This window comes from Vigna umbellata, chromosome 2 (assembly GCF_029865625.1).
Source record: "Vigna umbellata cultivar VRB3 chromosome 2, Vumbellata_1.0, whole genome shotgun sequence".
In the NCBI taxonomy this organism is placed as follows: domain Eukaryota; kingdom Viridiplantae; phylum Streptophyta; class Magnoliopsida; order Fabales; family Fabaceae; genus Vigna; species Vigna umbellata.
Genome location: NC_142166.1, coordinates 35,693,151 through 35,719,755, shown reverse-complemented (window position 1 = coordinate 35,719,755; position 26,605 = coordinate 35,693,151). Strand labels below are relative to the sequence as shown.

The 26,605-nt window shown below is 33.5% G+C and overlaps 1 protein-coding gene across 2 annotated transcripts; it reads right to left on the bottom strand.

Annotated features, from left to right (window-relative positions):
* Nucleotides 1-22,421: 22,421 nt before the first annotated feature.
* Nucleotides 22,422-26,605, bottom strand: LOC124842042 (putative calcium-binding protein At1g02270). Of its 2 annotated transcripts, XM_047318455.2 has the most exons (10): nt 26,173-26,605; nt 25,970-26,074; nt 25,730-25,835; nt 24,739-24,959; nt 24,559-24,635; nt 24,364-24,472; nt 24,151-24,276; nt 23,584-23,691; nt 23,381-23,488; nt 22,422-23,165 (listed from the first exon to the last, which is right to left on the bottom strand). In XM_047318455.2, the coding sequence occupies exons 1-10, from the start codon at nt 26,332-26,334 to the stop codon at nt 22,923-22,925; spliced, it is 1,365 nt and encodes a 454-aa protein (XP_047174411.2). In that variant the 5' UTR covers nt 26,335-26,605; the 3' UTR covers nt 22,422-22,922. The 2 variants fall into 2 exon arrangements, with proteins under 2 accessions (XP_047174411.2, XP_087964078.1); XM_088107952.1 differs by having other exon boundaries at nt 24,151-24,472.

The window sequence follows — 26,605 nt, the reverse complement described above, 5'->3', positions numbered from 1 at the left end:
TAATAGACTATCACAGTGCACTTTGGTGAAAAATAGCAAATTTGAGTAAGAATGGACGTGAACCAACCTTGAGGAGCTATGGAACATGATAATCAGAGATTGAGGTTAGTGGTTATGTTTAAGGTCAGTTTGACTTGTGGTTGAGAGTGGAGCATGAGTGAGTGTCGGGATGTACCTGAGTATGTGATTGATGAGCATGAGAGTGGAGGATAAGTCTACTTGTTGTACCTCTAAATCATGGTTCTATTTGTGAATAGGTGCTTCTTTTTGCCATGTATGCATTAGAAGGAGATGATTTGTAGGGGAGACTATAAATGTCTTGTAGGGGAGGCTACAGATGGGTTGTAGGAGCAGCTACAGTCAGTGAGGTAGGGTACATGAGTGAGATGGACTTTTTCTACTATGGTATTATGGTACAGTGATGCTCATGGTGTTGTTCATGATTGAGATAGTCACGATGGTGGTGTATCTATAATGATGATGATCATGATACTTGAGATGCTCCAGGTTATGTTATGTTGATAATGGTGTCGCAACCGGAATCGCGACGGGACGACGATCCAAAAAAGAAACGGTTTTTGAAAAGAGATTTTGGAGTCGCCACCATAGTTTATTATGGAAAACTACGGAAAAACCATAAAATGATAAAGCGTGGTCTACAAGAACCAGATTCTGGGTTCGGGAGTCGGTTACGTGTAGGGAAGGTATTAACACCCTACAACGCCTGCCTTAAGACAGTACCTTTAACTAAATGCACGAATATGATGTGGTTTTCAAAATGTTTAACTATCCCCTAAAATAAAATTATAAATAAACAAAATATATTTTTTTAGTTTTTTGGGCCCGACAAGGATTGACCTTGCTCCTACGTATTCTCATTCAAAATGAGAAATCAGGGTTACGTAGTTCTTTTGAAACTGTTTGAGATGTTTGTTTGGAAGTTGTTCTGAAATGATTTTGGATTTTTGGGAAGTGAACCTGACAAGGTCTAGCCTTGCTCCTACGTATCTCCACTTTTGATGGAGAATCAAGGATCACGTAGTTCTGGCATAAAGATTGTTTGTTTACTTGAAAGCGTTGATGTTTTTTAGTTTTTGAAGATTTTATATATTTTTTGGTGTTTTTATAAAAGAAAGAGAAAATGACTTTAGCACAAGGACGATGCGAGCGACCACACATGTGCTTATCCTTTAAAATATTTTTTGGTATTTTTATGAAAGAAAGGTAAAAGGTCTTCGGCACAAGGACGATGCGAGCGATCACACATATGCTTAGCCCTTAAAATATATTTTTATATTTTTTATTTAAGAAAGAGAAAAGGTTTTTAGCACAAGGACAATGCGAGCGATCACACATGCGCTTAACCTTTTGTAACATATTTTTGTAATTTTTATTTAAGAAAGAGAAAAGGTTTTTAGCACAAGGACGATGCGAGTGATCACACATGCGCTTAACCTTTTGTAACATATTTTTGTAATTTTTATTTAAGAAAGAGAAAAGGTTTTTAGCACAAGGACGATGCGAGCGATCACACATGCGCTTAACCTTTTGTAGCATATTTTTGTAATTTTTATTTAAGAAAGAGAAAAGGTTTTTAGCACAAGGACGATGCGAGCGATCACACACGTGCTTACCCTTTAAAATATATTTTTTGGTATCATTATTTTTCATAAAAGAAAGAGAAAAGGTTTTTAGCACAAGGACGATGCGTGCGATCACACATGTGCTTAAACATTAAAAACATTTTTACTATTTTTTTTAGAAGAGAAGAAGAAAAGGTTTTAGCACAAGGACGATGCGTACGATCACACATGTGCTTAAACCTTTAAAACATTTAAAATTTTTTATAAGAGAAGAAGAAAAGGTTCTAACACAAGGACGATGCGTGCGATCACACATGTGTCTAAACCTTTAAAATATTTTATTGTTTTTTTAGAAGAGAAGAAAAAAAAAGGTTCTAACACAAGGACGATGCGTGCGATCACACAAGTGTTTAACCTTTAAAATATATTTTTTGTTAATTTAAAATATTTTAATATTTTATCTTCATTTTTTTTTATTTTGTAATTTTTATGGAGAACGAAACAAACAAGTCAAATAGATATAAAACAAAGGGGTGTGGGCTATCATACAAGGGGATACATGCAATAAAAACTAACTAATAAAAAGAAAACAAAAGCATAAAAAAAAAAATAAATAAAGGAGGAGAAAAGCCCAACATGAATAGGGGTACAGAGATAAAAACCAGAGGTGTAGAGTAAAATTGAGGCTCCTTAGTTTGGGCCCAAACCCTTTTTTTCAACTTTGTATCAGTCAGGGGTGTAAAGATGAAACTAGAGGTGCATCCCGAAATAGTGTGCTAAGACCCAATTCCCCCTTTTTTAATTTTATTGGCAGAAACAGAATGGGCTTAAGCCCAAGCAGAATAAGGGTGCGAAAATGAGAATGAGGGGGTACAGGCGAGAAAAGAACTTTCATTTTTTTTATTTTCTAGGACCAGGATGGGTCTGAGCCCAGGCCAAGGGAATGGATAGGGAGTGCGCGGGTGAAAAACGGGGGGTGCGTGAAGGAGAAAATGTTTTTTTTATATATGAATATTTTTAAGCTGTATCAGGCCCAAGGCCCTTTTCACTTCTCAGATTTGGAGAACCCTAGGGGTTCTCACGTCCTAACCCATTTCAGACGTGCACTCCAGATACTCAAGCTTCTTCCCATGGACGAGAAGCCCTAGTGGCACTCGCCACTCCACACTGCCCAGTATCCGTTCAAACGGCCGGCCACCGTGACAGACCCCCCCACTCAGTCCAAGCCGTCACCGGAGCCGCCGCCAACTCTTTCCCCCTTCCTCTTCGCGCGCGGGAAGTTCTCTCCCTTCTCCGTCGAACACCGCCGGGGCGAGCCCAGACGCTTCGAACCGAGACGCCACCGGCGTCGCTCATCACATATGCCAAGGTTGCCGCCGGACATCGTCCCCACTGAAACTGACCGCCCCCGCCTCCGGATCAAGCTTCCCTCTTCCTCTACTCCTCGCGCAGGAGAGAGATGGTTCTCTCCTTCGTGAATCGCCGCTTGAGCGACCTCGGCCGCCGCGCCTGCCAGGCTCCACTAGCGTCACCGGTCATCGCCGGGGCCGCCTCCGGTCACCACGTCAACGTCCTCTTTCCTTCTCTGCTAGCCAGCTGCCGCACAAGCATTCTCTTCTCCTCCTCACACTGTTATCTTAGTCTAGGGTTCACAATATGGATCCCGAGGTGGTTGCGATGAAAGAATGGGTTCCTGTCTCTTGCAGATGAATGGTGGCTGTAGCAACAGGGATGGAAGACGATTGAAGATTGGGTGAAGGGATAGGTTTCTGGGATGTGCGTGAGGGAGAAATTGATTTCGGTGGGTATGGTTCTATTGAGTGAATGGAGGAATGGAAGTCGTGAGAGGCGAAGGATGGGTCCTGTGTTAAGTGTGTTCAGCGTATACGAAAGGGAGACCTTCGTTTTTGCGGTTGGATGAAATGAAAATGGTGACTGACCTGAGAGGCTTTGACGAAAGGATTCTGTGCCAGTGTTAGAAGGAAGAGTAAAAGGTCAAGTCCATAGGGGCAGCGGCTGATCTAGCACTCTTGTTAGAATGCAGAGGATATTGTAAGATACAGTCAGTGGTTCCGAAAGCCAAGCTCCGAATCTAATGGCATGGGATTTATGATTTAGTCTGTTCATTGTGCTTGATAATGCGTCTGTTATTCCAGTTTGCTTTTATTTGCATGTTTTTCTGGATGCTAAAGGGTATTGAAGCTGGGGAGTATATGCATATTTTCTATTAATACTTGATGAGTCTTGCAGGTATGGAAATCACATTTAGAACACCGTTTGATTAAAAGACAATGCCACAAAGAAAACCAACATGACTATGAATATTAATCAAACATCAAACACGCATAAGGAAAGCACATACAAGACCAAGACCGAAGAGTTTAGGCATATGAAGACTTACCTTTGCCGCTTCAAAGAAAAAAGTTTTCTTTTGGTTTTAGTCTCCCTTGCTCTCTCCTCCAGTAATGTTCTTATTCTTAGCTGTCTCCTGCTTTGCCTGGTATTGTGTGCTTTTTAGTGAAGACCCGGAAATTCGGAGCTAGTGGTTGGGATATGGTCGTGAGCTCTCTCCTGTTCTGTGATGGTGAGGAAGCGGGAGTGAATAGAGAGGAGTTGAGAGTAGTGTCTTAGTGGATGATGTTGGTGCCTCGGTGAGGGGAGTCAAGGTCACCGGTCCTCTCTAGGGCGCAGTTCCTCCCCTCTTTCATGACCCTCCAAGCTGGATTGTAATGAAGCCAGTTCCCCCCTCCCCAAAAACTGTTTCCATCTCTGCTTTCTCTATGATCAAGGGCGTATCCCTTTTTTGATTTTCTGTTTGTCTTTTTTCTCTTTTTATGTTTTAATCGGATCAGTTGGTCAAAGCAAATCAAAGATCATTTCCCCTTATGTATGATTGTAACTCTCCGTAGGGACACTTGGGTTGTAGGCTGTGAGCATCATATTGCAGGAGAGACACTGTTGCAGGATGAAAGACTTGGCATGAAGCCTAACTTGTGTTTGCGTGGCCTAAGTATAGGGAGAAGAAAGGTCCCCTATTCCTAAAAGGGCTTAGTTGACCATTATATTTTTTCTTTTCTTCTTTTCTTTTTCTTAGATTTTTTTGTTTGTTAACATTTTAACTAAAAAAAACATATATATATGAAATAAAACTTAAACAGTAAAAAGAAACTAACATAAAAAGAAATAAAACGAAATAACTCTAAATAAATAAAATGTAAAAATAAAAATAAAAATTAAATTAAATAAAATAAAATAAAACAAAACAAAATAAAATAAAATAAAATAAAATTAGAATTAAAATTAAATAATACAAAATGAAACAAAATGATGAAAATATATAAAATAAGATAAAATAAAATAAAGTAAAAAGTACAAAACATATTACTTAGTCACTCGGACGAAATTGGGTGTTGACAAATGGTGTTACTATAATGGTTATAGTAAGTAGTTAGCATGGGTGCTAATGAGTGGATAGACCAAGAGTCTATGTCTGAGATGTTAGTGATGACATCAAGGGTTAGAGATCAAGATCGATGATAGAAGTTCAAGGATCGGAGATCGAGGATCGAGTAATTCAAGATGATTGAATTGTTTATGTTAGAGGATTAGAAATCCTATAGTTATTACCACTATGTATGGGGTGTTTGATTATGGTTTATATAATCAGAAGATATGTATCTTGTTATGTGTTTGATTATGGTTGGTATAATCAGAAGATATGTATCTTGTTGTGTGTTTGATTATGGTTGATATAATCAATATGTATGTATCTTGTTGTTATTATTGTTTTATCGGTAGCTTATCCCATACATATTTGTGTTTGTGTGTTTGTGAATGAAATTATCGGTGATGATCGTATAATGTGTTATACGTGAGCAAATAATGTTACAGATGTTCCAAAGGCATGATTGACTCGAGAGAGGATAGGGAATAATAACCTTGAGATTCATTTAAAGCTATTTTGTTTTACAAGTTAAGACAATATAATTGGAGTATTTCCTTCGTTATTTTATTACTCGAAATAATCTAACTGGATAAGATTTTGGATTTTACCAATTTGTAATAATCCATGACATTTCAGAAATCGAAGTGTTACATATTAAAGTAGTATGTGTTTAAAAGAAATATTGTAAAGAAATAAAGGCTTAAGACCAATTTTGGTCCCAATTTTTGTCAGCTTTATTCGAAATGGTCCTAATTTTTTTTTCTGTTCAACGTTATCCTAAAGAATGTAATTTATGTTCAATTTAGTCCTTTTTGCAGACGATGTTTAAATCGTTAATGACACACTGTCCAACTATGCAATAAGTGAATGTCATGTCATTTAACTGTTGACCTGTATTGCCACGTGGCAGCTCCTTCCCTACCCAAAAAATTAGGGTTTCTGAATGAAAGGGGAAAGACTTCCTTACGCCTCCGTCGCTAGAGGAAAATTGAAGCTTGCGATGGTCCAATTGACCATAGTGGGTCTGTCGGAGTTTTGCAGAAACGAGAGCGAACTCCTTTCTCGCGACATGGTGAGGGTTGTAGCGGCGGTGCCTCCGCGAAGGTTCAATCTCTGACGTAGTCGCAATACGAGAAGCCCACTATTATTAGGCGGTTTCGCGGCAATAGGACTCACGATTAAGGGTTTCAATTTGGGGGGTTTTGTTGTGTTATTTGGTTTTTGTAAATTGGAATATATGATTTTCGTTTCAAAATTGATTTGTGGAATTCTTGGTTCTTCTCTGTTTTGCGAGTGGTTAGAAATTCTGTTCTTCCCTGTAAGTTTGGGTTTTGGGTTTTGCGAAGTGGGGGATAAGGGTTCAGATTGGGAATGTTAGGGTTTCTGAACTTGGAATAAGGGTTTTTCTCTGTTGGGGATGAGGGTTCTTCTGTGTTTTTCCATGAATTTGTTTTTTCGTTTTGGGTTCATTTGATTCGCGATAATGAGTTTTGTGGTGGTTGTTGTTGGATGCACGAGTGACGTCAATGAAGGTGCTGGTAGGTGGCCATGGGTGGTGTTTTTGGGTGGTTGCTGGACGGAGAAGATGATGGAGGTGCGAAGATGGTGGTTGCCCGTGACCGTGGCAGCGACAATTAAGGTTAGGTGGTGACTAGGGTTTCTGTGTAGGGGAAATTAGGGTTTCTAGAGGTAGGAGATGATGATGACGTGTCAAAGGTGATGTGTCATTTATTGCATAGCTGGACAATGTGCCGTTAACAATTTAAGCGCTGTTTGGAAAAAGGACTAAATTGAACATAAATTACATTCTTTAGGACAACATTGAACAGAAAAAAAAAATTAGGACCATTTCGAATAAAGTTGACAAAAATTGGGACCAAAATTGGTATTAAGCTAGAAATAAAATTATGAAGAACGTAAACGTGTGGGACATAAATGAACTAGGAAGGTAAATATACAAAAAAAATAAATTATAAACGATAAAACCAGAACTAATAAAAAAAATCCATTAAAGTAGTTATCCAAATTGGTACAATTTGTTACTCATTTTGAAGACCATTTCTTATTTATTTTTACATTTAAACATAAAAACAAAAAGAAAGTTACATAATTATTAGAAAAATTATGGTTTAAATCCTCAGATGGTCCTCAAATTTGTTGAGTCTCAAGTGGGTCCTCTTGTTTAAAACGATCACAATTGGGTCCTAAGTTTTGTAAAATCGTAACAAGCCCTTTCCGTTAAGTGGTCAGAAACAACGTTAAAATATGATGACATGGTGCACAATAAATGTATTGAGGGGGATCATTTTATTACGTGGAAATATGATTTAAATTATAATATGGAATTACGATCTAATTTAAAAATTTTGTTATTGTACAGATTTGAAACTACAAATTTGAAATTTTGAAAGAGACATCAAACAGGAATTAAGGCAACACCATCAATATCACCATCTTTATGCAAATTTGTTACTGTTGTGTTTTTCATTTCAACACTTTTACAAACATAAGTTCATTTTAATTCATAAAAAATTGCAACATCATCACCATCTTTCTCACCTCTTTTTCACCCTCCTTCCCCCATTGAATTGCTCTTCTGAGACGCAATAGCCTCTACACCCAACAGACTCCAACACACCATTGCCTTCTTCGTCCACACAAAATTTCTCCATCATCATTTTTCTTCTTCCCTCCTAACTCATATATATCAAGATCAATTTTTTTTTCTAAAAAACGTTTCAGTGGATCTCACCCAAGTTTAAATTTCCAAAACCCCAAAATTTGCAACTACGCTGAACAAGACATTATTGAAAAGTGTTGAAATGAAAAACGCAACAAAACCCGACGGACTCCAACACACCATAGTCTTCTTCGTTCACACAAAAAATTCCCCCATCATCTTTCTTCCTCCCTCCTAATCGGACCTACAACAAAACCCAAGAACCAGAAACTACAATCTTCATCGCGGGTGAAAAGCTTAACTCGCGCAATCGTTCATGAGAACTCAAGTAAAACCAGAGAACACGAATCGCTAGTCTTCATCCTTGCGCAACCATGGTGAATCCATCAACCTGCCAACAAATCATCAAATTCAATTGTAACCATGGAAAAAAAAAAAACCAATTGAAATGTGAAATCGCGTCTTCCTTAATCGTTTTTTTCGTCTTCGAATTCCAAATCCCAAATTCCAAATCCCTAAATCTCTTTCGAAGTAAGTACTTCTATTGAAGTTTTCTTCTATCTTCGTGTTTTCTTTTGATAAACTTCGAGTTTTTCTCCTTTTTTATTATTCTCTTTAATTGTCTCCCATTAACTTTATTATTTTCATATTCTATGCAACCACCCTTAATTGATCTTTCCCTCAGGTTTTTTATTTTCTTCGATTTCTTTAACTTTCTGTTATTTCTCAATACCCAGTATCCTTAACAAAATCATGACTTATCGATTATTATGATTTTAATTTTAAATCTACTAATTTTAATAATTTTTTTATAAAATTACACTAAAATGATAAAAAGTCCGCACATGAAATAATTCTTTTCATAACAATTTATCATTATAATTTTTCTAAAATATGTCAATTTTGATAATTTTTTTTTATAAAATACCAGAATGGTGATAAAAAAACTGTACGTGGAATAACTCTTTTTCATAAGAACTATAACTTTGGAAATTCGTAATTTTTGTTTTGACAAAACTTTATTGAAGAAATTTGAGTTTTGGACGTATTAAGTTGCGGAGTGGGAAGTTGTAAAAGATAAGTGTTTCCTTTACTTTGATGGGTTAAGAAGTCACATTTGAAGTTAGTGCACATGCAAGCTTTACATATGTTGTCGTATTTATGATTGATGCTAAGTGCTGCTTGCTTCAATTTGATGTCTACTATCACAATAAAAAAAAAACCGAAATTTTGTGAATGAGACAACAAAAGTTAGTACCTTTTGACTTTGAGATGCATTTTTAAAACATGGAAAAGATAAAAAAAAAACACAGATAAAATTGTAGGTAACTATTATCTAATTTATTGAATTATATATTTCTGTATTATTTTAGAGATATTTTAAGCTGTTAATTTTAGTTTGTAACTCGCTTGTCCTCAGATAAATAACTTTAAAACAGTGGATTGGAAGAGGATATTTATTTTATTTTCTGTATTTTAATTGGATTTCTCTATATATTTATTTCCTTATATCTTTTATCTGTTTTAGGTTAAACAAAAAACAAAAGTTAGATCTCTAATTCATCAAGAAAGAAATTCAATATAAAGTGAATAGATTTTTCAAGAGTCCTGGACCTTTATATTCAGTGCTAATTATTTGGCTCATATAGTAAAGAATAAAGAAATAAAGGGTTAGGAATATTTTCTTTTGTGTCCAATTTTAACTCATCGTCTTAGATTTTTGTTTTCTCTCTAGGAACTTTATAGGTATAGGAGAAGGATGATTACAATGATAACCCATGTCTCTTTAAGCATTTATGGATCTCTCTCTTTTTCCCCTTTTTTCCCTTTTTTTTTTTTCTATTTTCAACTTATAACTAAATACTTTTTTATTAAATGATCAAGTGAATTTTTTTCTATATGAATTTTCATGTTACCTATTAAAATAAGGGTATTCTATCTTGTCAGGACATTCTAATTTGAATGTTTATTACTTCCTAATTACATATAATAACTAATTAAGGGTATATTTTCTTATAGAATTAAGATTTAAATAAATTATAAGAGAAATTATAAATCAAATTAAATTGAAACGCATCTTTAAAAATTTTAGGTGAAACAAAAATGAAATCTAATATCAATACTTTCAAATTTGATTATGTTTTTCTTTATCAGCAAAGAATATATATTGATGGGTATATGGAGAGAAGAATCTTTAAAAAACATAACAATAGGACAAGAGTCTAACACAAGATACTAAGAATACATTTAACCTAAAACCTTTAAATAGTGAATTTATGAGTCTCTTTCTTATGAGGTGTTTAACTTTATCATTTTTAGTCAATGTAACCACTTAGATTCTCAATAATCTTTCTTTCAACTGTGAGTCTATTTCATATTGATACACTTTCTCTGAACAAAAGCATTCCTAACCACGAGTACTCTTCATCGAGTAGAAGCATTTCAAACTATGAGTCTCAATTTCGTATCATCATTCATCTTTATGAAACACGTTTGTCAGGAGTCCATGTTAGGAAAAATCTTGATACAAGGACCATATTATACACTCGTATAATCTGGTCATCAAAAGAAATCATTGGCTTCAATACCACTAATGGATTTATCAAGGAAAGAATTCACCGGAAAGACACAATAGCAATGAGATTTAAACTTAGCCCACATAAGAAATTGATATTACCTCCAACCTAAAATCTCATACAAAATCACACATGCACACTCACCCACACACATGGACTTATGATTTGAATTTTACAATATTTTTTGTCCAACCTTATCTTCTATATTTTGTTAATATAAAAGGTAAAAGTCAAACGATATTAGTATAAGTGGAAGGAGAATTAATCAACACTAACCCTTTGTTCACTTGAATAGATTTGGGGGAGAATGATTGAGTGGATTTGAAGATAAATTTTTTGGTTGTTTATTTGAGTGAATTTGGAGGTAAATGAGAGTGAATTTGAAAGCAACATTTGTGAGAATTAGTGTAAGATTTGATTGATATGACAGATTAAAAAAATTTACTTCCAAATCCACTCTCACTTAACTCCAAATTCACTCAAATAAACAACAAAAAAATTTATCTTCAAATCCTCTCAAATCCACTCAATTGCTCTCTCCAAATCCATTCAAGTGAACAAAATAAACTCTAATTATTTAAAAAGAAAAACATGTGCTATTTTAACCATAAAATTAACTAAGTGATAAAGTAACAGCGTAGTAATATTGTAGATAGTGGTGATGGAACTATAAAGTTGGTCTAATGATTAAATTTGGAAAGAAGATTAAAAAGATCATGAGTTCAACTTCTTCTCTAATTAACATTTACATTTAGGAGATATAAGATTGATTTAAAAAAGTTTGAAAAAAAAAACAAGAGAGATTCTCACTTGAATACTGAGAAAACTAACAACTAAAAATATAATAATAGTAATAATAATAATTTTTAACCCATTCTTCTTGAAGGAAAACATTATAATATATTATCTAAATGTAATAATAAAATAAAAAACATATTAATACAATATATATTTATTATATTTTAGCCATTAATATTTGATCTTACTCTATCCTAAGTGTAAATTAAAAAGAAAAAAAATTCTGATGTTTAGTAAGAAAGTTTGAATTTTTTATTAATAATAATGAGTATAAACGATTATTAAATAAAAATTTCTTAAAAAATATGAGTTGTATATATAAAATCAACATAAATTGTTGACGTATTTTTTTTAAAATAATACTTACTTTTAGTATATATAATAACAATATAATTAATAATGACATATAATAGCTCATCGTAAATAATATAGTTAATAATAACAAAATGTTCATAAAACTTGTTAATCGTAATATTTAGTATGGCTATTTAACTAGTTAACAAATTTTGTAAAAAGAAAATGGATCGCCGCATATTCATCAAGATCGTAAATTATGCTTCGCACTATATGATAAATGAAAATTGTCAATTCGCTTGTACGTTATTTACATGTTCAGATTATATGCTATATATTTTTATTTTTAATTGTTAATCAAATTAAAAATTAAAAAAGATAAAATAAAGTATTCAAATACTACAAGTAATTATACATATTAAAAAAATATAACAAATTATAAATCACTCACATATTACTATAATTATCCATGATTTTTTATGTAAGTATAATTATCTATATTAACTAAGAAGCTCATTTTATTGTGTATTTTCATTTTTATTATATTAAATGGAATAATTTGTAAAAGTATATAATTTTATAAATTATGTAATAATTATTTTTAAATGTAAAATTTACGTAAATACATTTGAATATAAAAATTGTAAGGCCTTATAAAAATATAACCAGCAAGTGTGCACACGTGACAGCATAGCATAGGTTGGACAAAATTAGTAAAGTAAAACCCACATCTAAATTTTGTTTCAGAAGAACGTTCCCCCTTTTCTTTCAAGCACTCTCTCTTTTCTTCCTTGCCTAGCCACTCTCTCTATTTCAACTCCAAAATCTAACCGTTTGTTTCCCGAATTGAAGCTACTTAGAACTTCAGGACTCCAAGAGCTACGTTTCTACCGATTGATTTTCCGTTTTCTTCAAACGGTAAGAAAACCCCCTTTCTCGTGTGACCTAGGGTTGTAAGCATGCGATTGAACTGTTGCATGCAACCCATTTCGTTTTCTTCCATAATCTAGCTTCTATTTGGTTCTAAGATTCGTTTTCCATCATCAATTGATGATTTATAGGTGATTCTAACATTTTGGGAGTGCAAACAAGTGGTCTAGGGTTCCTACTTGAGCTTGGTTGTCTACACTAGAGGTAAGGAGAGCTAGTTCTACTCTTGATTTTACTGTGTGGAGTGAATGCATGATAAATTTGTAGTGGTATGTTATGGAAGCATGAACTTGGTTCTAGTTAAACTTGAAATGCATGTATGGAAGTGTGTGTTATGTGAATTTGGTGATTGATGGCTATAAACTGTTTGGAATGACATAGAATGATGGAATTGTGTATGTTGGAACTGTTTTTGCATGAAAATTTTGTGGTAGTGCTGCTAGAAAGGAAATCAAGTGTCTTTAGGGTCAATTTTAGGCCATTTTAGAGGAAGTGAGGTAGTGATTTTGAGCAAATGAGGTCTGCAGCGTTATTGGACTGTTGGGACAGTTTTATCCAGTGTATTGTGACTTGTTTGAGTCACTAAATTGGTCAAAATTAGTGCAAAGAGGTAAGATCGGGTTTTGGGTCTTTAAGTTGGAAAAAAATTGGTGTTTTAGAGTTAGAAAGGAAGTGTGGTGGTCAAATTTAGAGTTAGGCATTCTTGGTGATCCTAGTCAGTTTAGGTAACTTAGGTAGGTCATGTGTGACTTAGTAGGCATGTTTAAATGGTTAAAAACCAACTCCAAGTTATAGAATTGAATTTAGACTCTAGGTTGATAAAATTGAAGTTGTAGAACCTAAATCAATGCATAAACACTTTATAATAATGTTAGAAAGGATTAGAATTGTTTAGGTAAGTTTAATTTAGCATGAAAGTTGATTTATGAGTGGTAGAAGTTCACCAAAATGATTAGAATTGGTAAAAGGGAGTTAGAGTTGCTCAGTTATGTAGAAAAATCTGCAAAATTTAGCTTCCTCTGCAGACAAAATTCGCTTAGCGCACAGGGGGGGTGCGCTGAGTGAATTATGTGTGGCAGATTGAGTGTTTTCGATGTTTTTAATGTTTTGGAAGTTTTGGACGTCCGTTTCGGACGTTCTTTAGTTCGTTCTTGGGGTTTTTAACCCTTCCGAAGCCATTGGTGAGAGTCTCCAAGCTGTTTGAATTACTTAAGTATTGATAATTAAAAGTCCTAAAGAAATTTGTGTTAATAAGTGAGGGTTTTGTGAAAGTATGTAATGTATGAGTTGTTTTATGACATGGTTGATGTTGTATGATGGTGTATGGGTTTGGTATGAGACAATATAGTAAGAATGCACTTGAATGACTATGAAATTTTATGTTTGATGAATCAAAGTGGTTTATGAGGTACATTATTGATCCAAGAGGAATATCATGTGATTTAAAGTGGTCGGATTGAATATGAAATTAAGATCTCTCGGTGGGACCAGTTAGTGTTGAATGAATGTGAGAGGCTTCCATATGGGGGTTTATCCCTAACACTCCAACGGTCTTTTATTCTCACTTAGAGAGGATTGACACGTGTGGTGGGAGTAGTGGGAGGTCCTAGGATAGGCGCTATCACTGAAGGTCTATTCCGCGGTAACAGACTAGCCTTGTGTATGGTTGGGTGGAACCCCTCGGCAATGGCTTTGCAAAGCAGTAGGGGCCATCACATGTGCACAACCCGCCCCAGCTCTACATACATTCTATGTCCGGACGTGTCTAGGAGTCTTAACATGATAGGATGCTTGCTTTAATGAGTTTTGTGAAATAAATATTTATGTTTATAATGACTTACATGTTTAGGTGTGTATGGACGTTCTTAGAAATGCTAGATTGAATTGAAATTATCTGTACGTTTGTTTGAGACCTAACTCACCCTTGCATTGTATGTGTTGCATGTGTTTGTCTTCTCCCTTGCGATGATCATCCAATCCTTTGGATGTGAGCAGTAGGTGATGATGTACCATTGGAGCAAGCTTTGGAGGTTGAAGAAGACTCAGCCCTAGTACTTAGGCCTTCTACTAGCTCTTAGTTGATTAGCTTGTTATTTTGAAAAACTCATAGCTTTTATTTTATATAGTTCCACACTTTTGGAAAACTTTTTAGGTCTCTTTAAAATTTCAATAGCCTTGTATTTTGGAGAACTTTGGAAACTTGTACTCAAGTTTGGTTTTGTTTTAATTCCCTCTATCTTTTGGATGACTGTATACATATTTAAATACTATTATCTCTATCTCTCAACTGCTTTTACATATTATAATAACTGAATCCTATTATATTATATGTGTATATGATATTTTGGGATGTCACAAAAATATGTAATTCCTTATTTTATTAAATAATAAATTTATTTTTATGTATTAAAACAGAAAATTATCTAAATAAAATATGATATTAAAATTAATTAAAAAATATGTATTACCTTTTTGTATAATAATGATATAAATGAAGTACTCTCTTGGTTGTTATTTATAAATAATAAAATATTTTTTAAAACATAAACAAGCTTTAACTAGTTTTATTTTGTTCAATCGTATTTTTTTACTTTGTTTATTATATTTATAGTTGTTTTGTTATATTTAAGAGATAAGTATGTTTGAAGGAATATGGAAAATTAATAAAACGAATTATAAAATTAAGGTTTTTGCCACTTAGGTTGGTTATGGATAAATTTATTACTCAACTTCATAAAAAAAAGTATTGGGTTGGTTGATTTATTGTATTTTATGTTTAATCCAATAAGTCACTTTTCAATACTTACATATTTTTTCAATACTTAATATTCTTAAAAGAAATCTTATTAGGATTCATATAATCTGGTCAAGTTAATGGTTTCATACATTTTACTATCCTTATATGGCTTATTATAGTATTTATAATTTGCATTGATCATCTTTGTAATGAATTCAAATTTTGAAATAGTTTTTGTAGATTTTCTCTTGAATATTTAATGTATGAACTCAGAAAATAGCCTATTAAGAGTAGATAGATGTATTAAAGTAATGAGACCAAGAATTTGTGCTAAAATAACCAAATCGTATAAATAGAAATTTAAAACACTCGGTTCATTATCTAAATACTTTCTATCTCTCTAGAAACACTATTCTCTACTCTTCCTCTTCCTTCTCTCTAGATTTTTCTCATTGGAGATTCATCTGATCGGTGATCAGAAGCTTCCTAGACGATCCAAATGTCCAGAACTTTCTATCTCACCGATCAATTTCGTGTTTAGAGCTGGTAAGTTTCGTTTCCCTGGAGTCTTGTGAAATTATGAAACTTTTAGAACATGCAAGCAACATTTCGGTTTGCATGTGTTCATCAGCTTTCTCTCCTCAATTCTGACTTCTTTCTTGGCCCTTTGGTTGGTCTCTTCTCACAAATATGTGAGCTATAGGTGTTCTTAAGATTTTCTAGTGTTGTGAGCAAATTTTCTAGAAGGATAGAAGTTGTTCGGTTCGGCTAAGAGGTAAGGGAAGCTAGTTAATTTAATTATGATTTTTTGTATATGAGATTGATGTTTGGATGGTTACATGTGTGGGAAATTGCATGATTGATTGTTCTACATTGATTTTATGCTTGCTGAAATCTGTGAACTGGTTGGGAGTCTTCTGAGATATATAATGTCATTGTTTGGTTCTAGTTTTAAGGAAGTGGAGAGGTGACATGACACTTTGGGGTCGAGAGAGAATTTGGTCAGTGGGGAAAGTCTAGGCAAGTTTCTTTAAACCTGTTAGAACCGTTAAGCCTCTTTAAAATGTGTCAAAAGTGAAAAATGGATGTTTGGTCATTGAGTGGTGATTCTGCATAATTTGGAGTTTAATCTGATACAAATTTCTTTAGGATGATGTTAGAAAGGTTGAGGTATCCTTGGATAGGTGTAATTTGGTATATGAATCATGTTTGGAAGATTAGAAGTTGGGAAGTGGTAGGAATTGGTGAAGATAGTGGTTGATCATAATTGACCGTTCGACTTTCTTCTTGTATTCGGTCTTAATTGAGTTCTACTTCTGTAGAGCTTCAGTTAATGTCTGATCGGTCTTGTACTCGTATTCTGTTTTAGTCATAGCGATTGTTCTTAGTGAGGTGTGTGGTCTCTTAGTAGGGATCGATCTTAGTGGGTTGTGGGATCTCTTAGTAGCGATCGGTCTTAGTGGATTGTGTGGTCTCTTAGTAGCACTCGTTCTTGTACTAGTGCTCGACCTCATACATGTATTCGGTCTTAAATGTGTTCGGCCTAAGTTATATGTGTTCGGCCTAAGCCATAAGCGTTCGGTCTAAACTTAGTATTTAGACTAGTGGTAGTATTCAATCATGATGTGGTACTCGGAATCCTCTAGTTGTCGGTCATTAATAATGCTCGGTTTTCTCTTCAGCTATATCTATTATTGACTGTTCGGTCTCCAACATTCATAGGGTGTTCGGTCTTGTTCTTCTATGTTGGTGATTTCTGTTCGGCCCATATTTATATTTATTCCAATGTGTTGTTTTAATTAATTGTTCAAATTGCTTTGATGGCTTATGTATGCATTATCATAATGGTATCAAATTGAAAAATTGGTTGATGGATGTAATTCCATGATCCTCACGGAGAGGTTACATGGTGGTGCCTTTTGTTGTGATTGACCGTATGAATGGCCGGGGTGTCCTAATGGGGTTTATCCTGACATTCTAATGATCATCCATGCTCAAGTAGAGAGTGATGAGTCATGTGGTGAGAATAGCAGGAGGTCCTAGCCTATAGGGTCTTAGGTGATTTATAACGGACTAACATGGTGTGGCAACTGATGGGTTTCCAGTTACTTCACCACACTGGTGCACAAACCCCTGGAACTTGACATTTCATACAATCCGGATGGTCAAGTCACGTGGTCGATCATTAATTGTATGATGTATTCGGTCATTACCTGTATTGTGTGGTTAGTCCTTGCATGCTTGAAATGCTCTATTGTTACATGCTTATGAATTGGTTTAATCAATATGAGTAGTATGATCAATTAAATTACTCTAGCTTACCCTTGTTTTTCTGTGGCCTGTCTTTATGTGTTTGTTTCTCTTTTGCGATGATCACGTGATTGGTGTGAGCTTAGAAATACAACTTTTTCTGTTGACTTATCGAAAGGTTTGTATAATAGCGATATAGGAGTATTTCAGTCTTCAGGTGAAAAATTTAATTCTTCATAAAATTATAGTTATGTTCTTTCTTTATTTCATTTTAATAAATTTTATATTATTAAATTGGGATGTCACATGTAAAATGGTTGATATGAATTTTTTTGTATAGAAACCTTCAATATTAATACTCATTGAATAAAACTTTAAGAGGTAATTCTTTTTAAGATAAACTATCCTCCCATGTTGAGAAGCACGTGTCAAAAGTAAGTTTAAGCTGCATCAAACAATAATTTATTCATATTATTTAGTTGCCAACACTATCTAAAAGTATAAGTTTCAACAGCTTTTTTTTTTTCAGATTAAAACAACTAAAATTGAAGCTCATCCACGTACAAGTGTTCTGTTCTTTTTCTTCTTTTTTTTCGCTTGAAGCAAGAACAAATATTTTATTTTCTGACATATCTCTCATTTATTTTTTTCTGATTTTCTTCATTTAATTTATAGTCCGAGATAACGTAGGAAGGAAAAGATAACCCAAAGAACAACCGACCATGCAGAAAAGTAAGAAAAGGAAATAACAACTTTATCTTTGTTAAGGATTGACTGAAACATTAAAGTTCACACAACTTTTTCTTCCTCTGCGATTTCCGAGGAAAAGGTGAAAGAAAAAATAAAGAAACATTGAGTTATAGAATCTGACTTTAATAACCTTTAATAATAATGGAAGCTAAAGCATATGGACTGTAGGATTCACACAAGGCCAACCTTCGTATCTTCACCTCTTTTGTTTTGCCTAACATCTTCAACAACTTGCTTCGTATTCCATCTAATGCTGGATTTGTTTCCATCCAGTGATGAATTCACATTCATAAGCTACCAAATATAAATTGTCCAATAAAACAATCTATTTTTCCTTATAAGGAATAAACAAAATGAAAAAAGAAGAAAAAAAATAACTAAATGTTTTAGACAAAATAGAGAAGTGAGAAAAATGTGTACCAAAATTCATTTTTTTTTTCTCAGACATTACTCAAGTAAATTTAATTCTGCAAGTATCTAGTCTTATAATTTAATATTCTACATACTAACTTATGTTAATTATTAGATTAAAAGAAAATAAAGGAGATGATTGAAAATAACTCCCTTAAATTTATTATTGCTGTAATTGGTTCCTCCCATATATAATAGATATATGTATTATTTAACTTATGATTACTAAAATATAAACGAACTATTTAAATAGTTAACTAATTTAAATTAATTATAATTAAATAAGTAAATATAAATTTAAAATTATACACTTAAATCAAGATATAATTTTATTTTTTCTTTTAATTCTAAGCTATCATTAACACTATCAGATTACTATAACTACTCGTTTATATACTTCTCTTGCTACTTCACTAGCGAAAAGATATGACAACAGTTATTTTAGACAATAAACAACATTTTACCAACCGAAACATATAAAAGACGAGGTAAAAAAAAGGAGGATATTTTGTTTCGGTTAAAAAATGAAACTAAAAGTTGAATATTTTGCTTCGATTATAAGAAAAATAGTAAGCAAAAAAATTTAAAAAAAGAAAGAAAACAATTTTGGGTTTTTGGCAACGGTTCCAATAACAATCATTTCTATAAACCTTATCAGATTTTAAATAATTATTTAATTTTTAGACTCTATGGTAGTGGTTTTTGGAGAAACATCGCCTCATACACATGCACTTGGGCAAAAAACTGTTGCACTAACATCGCATATCATGTCCTCAATTTTGTCTTCTTCCAATCGATCTTTCATGGTGGAATTAAATACATGTTCAGTTCGGGAGACTATTGGAAAGTCTATTAATTCGTCATGCCATATCCATGTTGTATAACATCAAAGGAAATCAACACAGATAAGATGTTTTCTAATTTCGGTTGCGTTCAATTTTCTCCCATTCAAACAATTGACATAAAGACGTCTAAACTTCACTTTATCATCACTTCTACCCTCATTACGTTGCACAAATTATATATATAATTCTTCTACTTCTCTCTTATACACAACACTGATGTGTGATGAATTAACCCAATCTCGATCCATATATGTATATAAACTGAAATTGTTTTCACAATTTCAATAATCTTAAGGATCACTTTGATTGTTTTTGTATTCAAGATTTGATCCTATCCTGAAGATTCACTTTAGTTTATTGAACATATAAATTTTACACAACATATCTAAAATTTCAAGAAATTTTGCTAGCATTTTGCATGGTCTTCAGGTTACAAGAAATGAAAGTGATTAAAAACCACAATCAAATATGCACCTGAAGATCAATATAAAACAATTAGAAACTATTCATGAATTTTAAGACATGTATATTAAAATTTATATGCATTAATAAACTATGAAAAATTGACTACTCTTTTTAAACTATCCAATCGGACAATTCAATATTCAATACTATAAATTATAATTATTGTCTCTTCCTATATTCATTTTTAAAACATATATTTCTTCAACAAACTTGGAGACAATAAATAATTTTTGTATTGAATCTCAAACGAGAAACTAAGACTAATTCAATACAATATATTTTAGCAAACAATTAATCACATATCAAACATACAAAAAATGAATATGCAACATTATATAAAATTATATGCTCATGTTAAAAAATAAATTTAAGAGAAAAAAATAGGAACTTGTGACCCAAAAAGGCGGCCAACTATGAAGAATGGTGCAACTACTCACGTTTTGCAATAGACCAAAAGTCCACCACAAAAAAACATTACCTGGACACAAATAAAAAAAAAACATATTAGTCTTAGGAACCAAAAGTAACTCAAAAACACCCAAAAAAGGTAAAGAACGAAGGAACCAAAGCTCACTACAGAGAAACACATTTAAGAATGACAAACCACTAAGTAGGGGTTCAGACCACGTCAATAGAGGCAATGACGATGGCGTTCGAGACAATGACCACGTCAATATGCAAGTTAGAAGGCATATTTTGTACTAGTGGTTGTTTAAATATGATGTCTTATAAGAAATTGTTTAACACGTCTATTATATATTTTTTCATCTGTGGATAATTTATGTACATACTAACATATTAACATCCTCATGAACTTAAAAAACTTTTCAAAATAAACTTACAATTTCCATATCGTCTAGAGGAATATAAATATTGTATACATATACAAAACTCTATACAAAAGAAATAATCCACAGTTGAACACTCCACCAACATTGTCTTCTGCTTTCACGTCACACACCATCATAACAAATAAAACTATAACCATAAAAGACATGAGAAGCTAAATTAATAAGATATAACAACAAGTTATCTATTACATTTCTCAAACAATTCAAATTCAACAATGCATATAATAATCAAACAACATGCATTTATTCATGATAATATGTTATACTTCCAAAAGAATTGTGCATTGAATAAACTCAGAGATTTTTGCATGTATCATATGCTCTTTGTTGATAGGGGAGCTATACCTACCCCATATAACTCAATGATTTTATGGTTTCTTGCACAACAAATGGCATAACAATTGCTTTATCTTTATTGTGTTTTTGCTTGATGAATGAAATCATTATCTGTAATTGAATTATGAGTTAAACAGATTGAACATTACATTTCTGGTACAAATAATCGATTAAGCAATGTATATAATTTGTTAAATGTCTCCAAATATCATTGTATGCATAATAGGGGCAAACAATTGTGTAGTAATCGATTACATATGTTGTATAATCGATTACATATGTTGTATAATCGATTAAAACACAATGCTATGTCAATATGTGTTTGATAAGTGCATTGATATGTTTGGAATGAAAATTGATTTGAAAATTTGCTTAAGTGTTGAACATAACCGATTACATAAGTTTCATAATCGGTTAAATATGTTTATCTTGTCAAAATATATTCCATTGAAAGCCTGAACTATTTCTAATGGTCATATGAATTTATTGTTGGCTTATATTAATTGTTTAATCGATTGCATGCGTTGTATAATCTGTTAAATTTAAATAGAAGAAAATTTGTTAAAGCATTAGGGAAAAATTAACATATTACATAAATTTCGTAATCGATTAAATTATGTCAGAATTAAAAAATCCTATAAATAATTGTCTTGCATGTTGTTTCAAACTAATATTTTGTGCAATCAATTTCATAACTAACATTGTGATTGAGTTTTGATTACAGGAGTGTCTAAAAACTGTCTTGAAGAATTAAGGATCAAATTTAGGTTTACACATCAAGATTCTATCCAAAAACTAGGCTGACCAGTAGTGATTCATTCTACACTACTAGAGTGTACCTGGACGATTAATTTCAACGTTTGCAATCTGAGTATTGTGTTCCTATGTTGTTGCGTCAGGGGAAGATAATTGTGATTGTTCTTATTGAGAGCTGAGATTATTCTCAAGGTGTTTAGAGAATTGTGAGTGTTATATGTTTTGGTAAGATTGTGAGGGTATTCACATCTTGTTACTATAGTGATTTTGAGTGGGGTGAGAAGTACATTGAGAGGCGATATCTTTGTATTCTGGTAACTCTATCATTATAGTGGAATCCCTTCAACTCAAGTTGTTGAAGGAAGACTGGATGTAGGCTTGACCAAACGAGTATAAATTGCTCGAGTTAATCTTTCTCTATCCTTTTCTCTTTTATTGTTGATTCATCATACTTGTTTTATTGATTTCAAGAAAATCAAAGATTTTACAAAACTTTTGAAAATAACAATTTTTTAAGGCAAAATCCAGTTTAGAACTCACCATTTTTCTAGTTTTCATTTTTATTATGAAGTAGTAGTGGCTATGTAAATGATTAACCATGTTTGCTTAATACGCAAATCTAAGTCTATTTTAAGAGGTGGAGGGATTGCAAAAAATTTTCAGAAATTTTCCAAACTAATAAATTTCAAAGAATTTACGTTCTTAGGAGGGGAAGGGACTTAAGATCTTACAAGTGAAAGTGTGAAACTAATTTATCAAACTGTACAATTTGAATTTATCGCAACTCTATCAAGGGAAAAAATGTTACAATGTGTCTGACCAAACTACAAAAAAGGACCTAGGACCTATACAGAACTATTATACAGATCGTTTTTGTTTTTCTTCCTTTTGGCCTGTAATCTTTCGCCGGAGAAGAAAAAATGGGGAAAACAAAGTGGGTGATGAGTGTTACTCACTGCAAAGGTCACGAGCAATGCCAGAGATGGTACTTTAGTGGTACTTGATCATTAGCATGCTTTTGCTTGCCTTGTCAAGGAGTGAGAGCACTTTCTGTTCAATGATGGTGCAGCGTCACAACACAGGGCTCTATAAAATCTCCCCAGAAAAGAACTTTTGAATCTTTCCTTACTCGTTCCACTGCTTCGCCCATTCCTTTATATGTCATGTCTGTAATTCCAAAACCATTAGCAAGAATGGCCACAATGGAGCATATTGTTAGCAAATCAACTGGGAGCATGGCATTCTTATTGGCGAGAATACTACAGTGAGCCGTGCATGATCAGAAAGTGAGTAGTCTTCAGGCCATCTACCTTTCTCCACCTCTGGAGGAAACAGAACTGCATTTTTTACACAGAAACCAATTGTTTGATCCTGTGAATCATCTACAACGTCATCCTGATCCTCCCCAATTTTGTTATCATCGCTCTCTTCTGGAGCTGTTGAATTCCAGATCTGCTGCTGCATCATCCGAATCGTATCACCAAACAAGGAAGAAAGGATTATATAAATAATAAAAGGAAATTCCATCACCTACTCTACAATGATAACAAAAGAACTTTATCTCCCTAGGTGAAGACAAACAAATCAGAATTGTCAATTTCATCATACGGACTATTTCTTACAACAAGTGGTATATTTATCTCAAGATCTAATTTCAGTATCGATTACTTTACCAGGAATTCTTTATAATCAAGAACACCATTTCCATTTACGTCTGCTTGGAGCCACAAGTCCTTGATCTCTTCGTCATTTAATCCATGACAATGACCAGTTAAACTGAGCTGCATGGAATGAAGAAACCCGCAACCATCAGGATTATTATATTTCTCAGGCGAGACCAGCATTGACTGAAATTTTACAGTGCTTAGCAACATACCTGTTTAAGTGCTTCACAGAAACCTGAATAGGTAATACAATCTTCATTATCAGCCTTTAGAAAGGCAAATGCATCACTCTCAGTCAATGAAGCTCTCCGTACCAGATACTGAAAAAGTAGAAATTTATCGTCAATGACAATTCTGTTTCACGAAAGAAAAAGCCCAAAGGAGAGGTGTTAGCTTTGACTTGATAAGCAAAATTGCACTGAAATGGAGCTATGGAAAACACATCATTACACTAACAGTAATACTTTCCTCCCTGACAACGTGTTATAAGCAATACAGATTCTCTACAACAAACTCTACCTCATTTCTCTCTCTGTTCCACAATATTATAGTAGTAATCGACGTCTATACCTGGCACAATCTTTTTATCAAGTTTAACTAATACACCAATTAGATGTATTAACGTTTAGGAGAGTATAACTAATCAGAATCCTTGCCAATATACTGAATGTTTTGCCTAACTAAGTGACCAACTCTAGTTTTCTAAAAGAAAATAATGTTTAAATCTTACAGGGAACACCCGTCATCCTACATTCCGGTCAGATTATTTTATGATTTACCTTGAACATACCGAACACTGCTTCACTCCAACTTGCTTTTAGTAGTTTTCGATATTTGTCAGGATTTAGGAGCCAAATAAAATCAACAGCACATATATTTCCCCTATGATTGCGGTGGCTAACCCACTGCACAATGTTAAAATAAATGTAAGTGAATGGCTGTTGGCACATTATACAAAAGAAAAAAGACACTAGACAGTGGTAAATTATGACCTTGTCCGCGTCGGCATCAGTGTAATGATGTGCTGTATCATAAGATGATACAAAGCCCTGAGACCTCAGGAACTTGTAGACATGCCCACGTTTGCTTCCATTCCAGTCACTGAGATAAAAAGCAGTAAATAAAACCATGATTCAAGTCTATTCAACTAAAAAAAAAAAGTACACGGGAATCCATTTCCAATTTACCCGCAGAGCATGATTGGCATTGGCTTGAGTTGAAAATCATTCTGATAAGATTCTACGTATTGAAGAATCTTGTAAACCTGCAGAAAAGAAAATAATAAAGTGTGTAAGTCTAAGCGAGACACCAAGCTTGATATTTGGTTTGTGATTTAAATTAGATGTCACATTGATATGCTTAGATACCTGCTGCAGTCGTACAAGGGATAGAGTTGAATCGTGAGGAAATAGCAGGTGAGTGTTAACAATCAAAATCTCCTGCCTAATATTACTGTTTCGCCATTGTGAAAACGAAGAAGCTAGTTCAACATGTAACAACTGAGCCACACGATCCCCAAAGTCATTGAAGTGTAACTCCTTGTAATTAAGAATATTAAAGTAATCCTTTTGCACTGCTATTAGAAGACCTGCAGACCCCCGGAGAAAATTATATCAGAATTTGTACTTCGTAGTTTGTAAAAAGGTACAAGTGGCAATGATGGAGGAACAAAACTAGGCACATTGAAGATAACGTGATTATGAAAGCCGTATTAGTACTTAACAAAACGAAACTTGTATTCAGAAGAAAATTAAAAACAGTACATATTTTTCCTTAGAAAAGAATTTTAGTTGTTTGTTTCCCTTTCTAGATAAACACTCTCTGTGGTATTCCCGTTTGCAAAATTCGAACAAATTATTATCTGATCCCAAATGGGAGGAGTCGCTTCTCTGAGTTGAATTTTCACATGACAACCAAAAGTTTGTTTCTATCATTCTTCATATCTACTGAATACGCTCATTAATATTCTCGAAGATAAAACACAATGTCAACACAAATTTCAGCCTAAGAAGAATCTAAAAGTACACCTTCAGTGTCATTTTGTTTTGATACTTTTGGAATATTTATCTGACACTTAAAAGTATCAACAATGTATTTTTTTCCAATAATATTCTGAAGAATAAAGGCATGCAGATTACCTTAAATGAAACGGAAGAGTATTAATTAATATTTCAACAACAACATTGGATTGTTAACTCAAAGTCCCATTGAAAACAGAAGTAACTACCCATTTAAATTCAGCAAACAACATGTAATTGCAAATAAAGAAGACGACAAAATTCCGACAAAACCGATAGTAATAAATCCAAATAGAGTTCATAGGAATTGAGGGACAACGTGCATTATATATTATCATACCGTCCCCACGGTTGTTTGTCCTTCCAAGCTTGAAACTAACGTAACCAGCGTCCCCAAGTCTCTTCTCATACAAATTAACAAGTTCATCGTTTCCAACCCAAAATTCCTGCGAAAGCAAAACCCACGAAATTATTAGCTTTTCGACCCATTACAGAATAATAATAATAATAATAATAATAATAATAATAATAATAATAATACGTCTCCCAGCAATGAATTTTAGTTTTAGACGACACAAACCTGAAGACAGATAATTGAAGACATCTCATTCAACAACCAGTCCAATATCCGGTGATTCCTCGCCAACCAATACGCTCTGTAGTCGCTCTCGCGGCAACTCGGATCCTGCTTCCATGGAAAATAATTGAAAATTGAGATTCCCTTTTAAAACGGTGATTGATTAATATTGTTGCCATCATTAAGAATGTTAAAAATACAAGAACCTCATGGTTGATGCGCTTGTAAATGGGAGCGAGAATGTTAAAAGTGGTGCAGGTAATAGTAGGTTGTTGTTGTTGTTGTTGGTTTTCCTTAGAAGAAGCAACTGCGAAACCCCCAAACCTTGAAATCTTTCCCATGCTCTTAGCCCACCTATCCGTTCTCATTCTACGTCCAAACCCAATCCACCAATGCTGCTTCCTGCCCCTGAAGATGCCTTTCTTCTTATTTTCCTATCTTACCGATGACGATGATGAAAATGTCAACCGCAATTGAAGTGGTTTGATTACGAAAGACGATGATGCCGATGATGCCGACGACGGTGATGATGATGATGGAGGTTTGAAAAAAAAAAGAATTGAGAAAATGTTCGATAATAGAAAAGGTTGGGATTTTATGTCTATTAAATAGGGATTTTATAATTTCCCACCCCATTTT